The following is a 6,000-nucleotide window of genomic DNA, read 5'->3' on the forward strand; positions in this document are numbered from 1 at the left end:
CGTGTGCGAGCAAGGAGGCCTACAAACCTGACTCAGTTACACCAGCTCTGTCTGGAGGAAACGGACAAAATTCACCCAACTTATTGTAAGAAGCTTGTGGAAGGCTACCCGAAAGGTTTGACCCAAGGCAAACAATTTAAAGGCAGTACTACCAAATACTAATTGAGTGTATGTAAACTTTTGACCTACTGGGAATGTGATGAAATAAATAAAAACTGAAATATTTTTTTTTTCTCTACTATTATTCTGACATTTCACATTCTTAAAATAAAGTGGTGATCCTAACTGACCTAAGACAGGGAATTTTTACTAGGATTAAAGTCAGGAATTGTGAAAAACTGAGTTTAAATGTATTTGGCTAAGGTGTATGTAAACTTCTGACTTCAACTGTATGATGTGCAACAGCATTGTGACAAAAAGGCAATGGGCCCTGTGTTTGTCAAGGCTGTTAATTGACACAAAAAGTGAGTAGGTTATGTAAGACAACAAAGAGGGGGAATGATTGAGAGACAGCCATGAAAGATAGATGGAGCAGACCCCTCTGTCTGTCTGACAGCAAGCAGCCAATTACTGCTGAAAGTGGCGGGATGGGCCCTGCCAGACCACAGCTTTCCATTAGCACATGCCAGCCAACCCTGTGTGTGTGTGTGTGTGTGTGTGTGTGTGTGTGTGTGTGTGTGTGTGTGTGTGTGTGTGTGTGTGTGTGTGTGTGTGTGTGTGTGTGTGTGTGTGTGTGTGTGTGTGTGTGTGTGTGCAAGGGAGAGAGAGAGAGAGAGAGAGATAGAGAGAGAGAGAGTGTGGGGGCTCAGGGGTTATGCAGAGAGAGAGAGAGGCTGTGTGAGGGTGAGGGGGCTCAGGGGTTATGCAGAGAGAGAGAGAGGCTGTGTGAGGGTGAGGGGGGCTCAGGGGTTATGCAGAGAGAGAGAGAGAGGCTGTGTGTGAGAGAGAGAGAGAGAGAGGCTGTGTGAGAGAGAGAGAGAGAGAGAGAGGCTGTGTGAGGGGGGCTCAGGGGTTATGCAGAGAGAGAGAGAGAGGCTGTGTGTGAGAGAAAGAGAGAGAGAGAGAGAGAGAGAGAGAGAGAGAGGGAGAGAGGGAGGGAGAGAGAGAGAGAGAGGGAGAGAGGCTGTGTGAGGGGGGCTCAGGGGTTATGCTGGATCCTTTTCACACTCACACACCAGCGATTAATAACCAGCCGATCTATTCCTGCAGTTGAGCACATGGAATGGCAATGAGTTGGGGGAGACAACCAGTCAGCCTGAGCCCAGCCGGTAAGTGCAGCCGTGCGCACAGCAGCGTGGACCTCTAGTGCAGACTCATAAACGCTCATCTCAACACCCGCACCGAATAAGTAACACTGGCTGAGCACTCAAAAGCACACTAGTTTCAATCTTTAAAATAATCTCATTCTATGAAATGACACACCTATTACTATATTACAACCACCCTTTCCTATAACCTGATAGCATCATTATACAAAATGGAATAGTATCAATTCGTGAATCAGTGTCAGTAGCCTAAGTCACACAAATATATTTGGTGACTGGCAGTAGCGTTGGCACGGGTGACTGCTTGGCCATGTGCATGCCCTGTGTGCTCACTGTGCCAGTGCCAGCCCTTCGGTTGACTTCATTCTAATAAACGAGTGGTTAGCCTATGTTGAGCGCGACGTGTCACAACGCCACAGAGACAAATACAGGTGGATCTCCTTTTACGCCTATCAAGCAACATCACAGGCTTCACCCGGCACATTGGTGAGATTGGATGTATAGTTTTGTTCCAAACCAAAAGCCCCGTGCTTTCCGTTTAGGCTACTATTACACGCACGCACGCACACACACACAATTTCCCCCACGCAGCCTAGCTGTTAATCTTCCTCACCCACATATTCTCGCGGCTCCGTGGTGATAATATATTATGGATCACTATAGGGAGTCGGTTCTCGTACCAACCGGCTGAAAACACCAAGTAATCTGACAGATGCGGATGCATTATTTAAGAACAAGTCTCTTGTTATTAGTCAAGTGTTCATCTTCGATGCCCAAATTGCCCTGCGCTTTCCCAAATCGCATCTGACAGACGTGTAATTAGTGTGTGTGTGTGCCACGAGCTCTCTCTCTCTATCTCAGGTTGGTTTCCATTATTTATGAATAAAACAAATATAACGACTGACAGACGGCCGTATCGATCCGCGCTCTGCATTCTCTAATCAATAGCCTACACTAAAAACGACGGCAATTAGAAACATCATCACAATGTTATTAAAACAGTGTCTTGTGCTTAAAACCAAATTATAGCAGTATTACTATGTAAATAACAAGAAGAATGCAGACTTGTCTGCAACAAGCCATTGCTTGTCATTCATTGCAGAATAACACTATCACTATCGGCAAGCGAGATGCAATCAAGATCCGTCAGAATAACAGAGCACAGCCAGACAAAGTAGATAGTATATATTGGGTTTGGAAAATAGCGTACGTTAGTGGAATGATGGACACAGGGGCGTCCATATCAGTCTTCTCTACACCATATTGCCTGCGGATGTGATCAAGTTGAGATTGTTTTCATGACAGGCAGCATGCGCTGGGCTGGCATGTAAGCGCCGCAACTCGACAGCTCTCTATCTCCGGAGCGTAACCACAGTGTACAAGTGAAGATTTACAAATTCTACGCTACCACGGTAAAAGTAAAGACAGTTATACAGTGAAGGAAAAGCAGTAAGTCACCTGCTGCCAGTTCTCCTCCAGCGAAGGCATCGCAGAGAAATAGCCAGTATCATGCACGAGCTGGAGTTCCTGAAAAATACTGTAATTCGCCAACACGTCCATGTTGATGCGCGATTTGAAAACAATTTACTTTGATCCACTGGAGAAAAAAAAGAACCCTACTTGTGTATGGTAGGTCTAAGGGGTTAACAAAAAAATGTTATTCAGATACTCCTCGTGCGTCTGTCCGTGCACCAGAAAGTATTGCTCTATATGCCACTGGAACCAAATAATACGCACAATAACCACTACAAAGAAATATAAAAATAATAGTTGAATACTGTGTCACTAAATTGCAATCCTTTTTCTCTGGTGCTAACTATCAGGTCTTCAGTCCAGGAGTGGGATGCCAACTCGGTGACTTGAAACGTCCATCTATTTCCGCATTACCAGATTGCAATCTTCGCTCTATAAATTCCAGGTTGCTTTTCCCCTGGCTGCCGTGGCTTCAGCAGGCGACTAGCTCGGGCTAGCTGTCTAGTGAGCGGATCGAGCCAAGGGACTCGAAGGGGGGAGTGGTTTGTTGTCAATCAATTCCGTGCGTGACCATGTAAGGTAAATAGGGTTGACGGACCTCACTGGCGTCCAATTAAGGCGGCGCTAAAATAGGTAAAAAGGAGGAGTTAGAACAAATGGCGAGCCGGTATTGGCTCTGTGTAGCTGTCAGTCTGGCCAAACATGGCAGTGAAAGGTGAGCTATTTTTAGACGTCTATATAAATGCAGCAGCATTTTTCCTTCACTCAGTTGAAGTCCGTGGCCGAAGAGGAAGCACATGCGAACCTTTCAGACGTCAAAATACCTCATTTTAAACACATTTAATACTCCTAAAGCATGTTTTCAGTGTAGCCTAATGAATTATATTTTTGTCGAACGTTAATCTTAAAAGACGGTTTTAGTGGAAGAAGCGTTCGGACAGAATACCAACAGGGACTGTGAGGTTGTGATGTAACAGCTCTCCCAACACGACATCGCTCCTAGGCGACTTCTCTTGTTGTTTGAGGTTGCAGGCTATTACTAGAAACCCGCTGTGTAATGTTGAACTCAGCGTGTGGACTATTTGTCTGTAGCTTGAAGGAGAAACTAATACAAGTCCAATAGCCTACACGTTTTTCTGCCCCTTAAAATACACACGAAAACTAATCGTAAACGTTTTTATTATTATACAGTACTTCTTGGTCATGTGGATTGTGAATACTTTCACTATTAATATCAAAAGTGTTAACTGTTGATTGGGGCTGTAAATGTATAATATTAAGGCATGCATATATCACATTTACTGTCTGGTAGAACATAACTAATGAATCAGACATTATTTGAACCTGACAGGGATATTTTGTCCTCATATTGTCCACATAGCCAGGTGAAAATAGAGAGGCTGATAGTTTTAAAGAAACATAACATTTCAGGGGAAAGTGAGCAATCAACTTTGTCTGCTTTACATTTTTACAACAGTTATGCAAATGTGTAGGTATACATACAAGGATTTGAAAATAAAATGAGCAGTCTAAGTAATACCAAAGGGTAAGGAGAGATTTAATCACAATTCATTTCCATGTGTTAACATAGCTAATGCATAGACATTGAAATGTGAATACGCAAACCACAAACAAGTGTCATAGTTGTAAGTACTATACCTGTTATATGTAACAATGCTTCCCTGGGCTGGAATAACACGGTGCCTATGTGTATAATGTAAATACAAAGGTTTAATAGGCTACCTAATGTAAATAACCTAAGAAACAGTAAGTCTCTCCGAGGGTAGTACGCTACATAGGCAGTCTTAGGTCCAAATGCAGTGGCATTTTGAAACATACAGGTTTGCAATGAATTGTATGGCTCGCCGCTTTTCTCCTTTCACTGTGAACCTTTCACAGCATATCTGTATCCATGATATGTACTCCTGCATGCCTATGTAGGCCACTCATATACACTATAAACAATGTGCATCGAGGCCATTGTTAGGCTACAGTCCACCTCTGACTCTAATCAGGCAGGAATATTCTGACAAACTAGCCAATGCATCCTGCGAACACGTATACAAACCATGTAATCAGATTCACCATTGTATATAATAGTAATCATGACAGTTATTGTGACACATATTGTGCCATGACATGGCCTGGCTGTGGTTGTGTCCCGAATGGCACCCTATTCTTAAGTGTACTACCGTCGACCAGAGCCTCTGGTCAAAAGTAGTGCACTGTAAGGGGAATAGGGTGCTATTTAGGATTAAACCTACTGCTGTGCAGCCTGCAGTATGTGTTTACAGCATCCGGATCCATCATTATATTGATAATCAGACAGCATCCGCTTAGTAACCATTTACAATGTAGGCCAAAGCCATCAATATGGTAAGAGAGGATACAGTGGAGGGGACGACCCAGTCGGCACAGCAAGCCAAGACAGCGGGATTGAATTACTATTTCAGTAGGCATAGGACAAGTTTCCATGCAATAACCATTATGTATTGTGACACATTATGAACTTGCACACCCAGTGGATACATATGATTAAGATTACATCTGCTGCACTGAGGATGTTAAGCAATGCTCTAGAAGTTAGTATGTTGCTCCATCTCTTCTGTCCGGTACTTGTGGTTGTGAATAGGCTATGTTGTTATTTACTTCTGTCACAATGAGATCGCAATACTTGGTTATGCTCTTTATTTGGAGGCCTTTGGTAACGAACATGATGTAATTACTATGTAGTTACAATGTAATAACAATATAATAGTGAATAGGAAATAAATAGCCAATATGTTTCCAACCTGCATTTAGTGTCTACCTTTACAGTAGTAATTTATAGAGTATTTTAGTGTTAGTGAGTAATTGAGTTTGTACCATGTGTTGTGCTTTCTCCTGCTCCCTCTCCTCTCCCCGGGGACTGGGAGCTTGATCTCTGTGGAGTACGGGGGCAGATGGTTGCTAGATTGGCTGTTTCAGGACATTTTCCCTATTGATTTTTACAGGTCTCTCTGCCAGAGGGAATTAGCTAGAGCAAAGGGAGGAGGATGACTGAGGGCTGGAGAGGTGGGTGGGGGGTGGGATAAGGGATAAGGAATGAGAATGTGTGTGTGTGTACTGCGTATGGTTGCGAGTTTGTGTGTGAGCGTGCGCATACGAGTATGAGTGTGTGTGTTTGTGTGTGTGTGTGGTGAATGAGCCCTCCTGGTCTTTGACTGCGACTGAAACACACAGGAGATGATACCAGCTGTTTGCAGCTGGGCGCCTGGTCGCT

At 43.7% G+C, this 6,000-nt stretch overlaps 1 protein-coding gene across 1 annotated transcript in view; it reads right to left on the bottom strand.

Annotated features, from left to right (window-relative positions):
* The window catches only part of LOC135519361 (Krueppel-like factor 7), a 73,952-nt gene extending 70,725 nt beyond the window's left edge, over nucleotides 1-3,227 (bottom strand). Inside the window, exon 1 of the mRNA XM_064944542.1 lies at nucleotides 2,724-3,227. Within this exon, the coding sequence (XP_064800614.1) occupies nucleotides 2,724-2,825 (102 nt within the window). The 5' untranslated portion in view covers nucleotides 2,826-3,227. The remainder of the gene's footprint in view (nucleotides 1-2,723) is intronic.
* Between the last annotated feature and the right edge of the window lie 2,773 nt (nucleotides 3,228-6,000).

Source organism: Oncorhynchus masou, chromosome 29, assembly GCF_036934945.1.
Source record: "Oncorhynchus masou masou isolate Uvic2021 chromosome 29, UVic_Omas_1.1, whole genome shotgun sequence".
NCBI classification, from domain to species: Eukaryota; Metazoa; Chordata; class Actinopteri; order Salmoniformes; family Salmonidae; genus Oncorhynchus; species Oncorhynchus masou.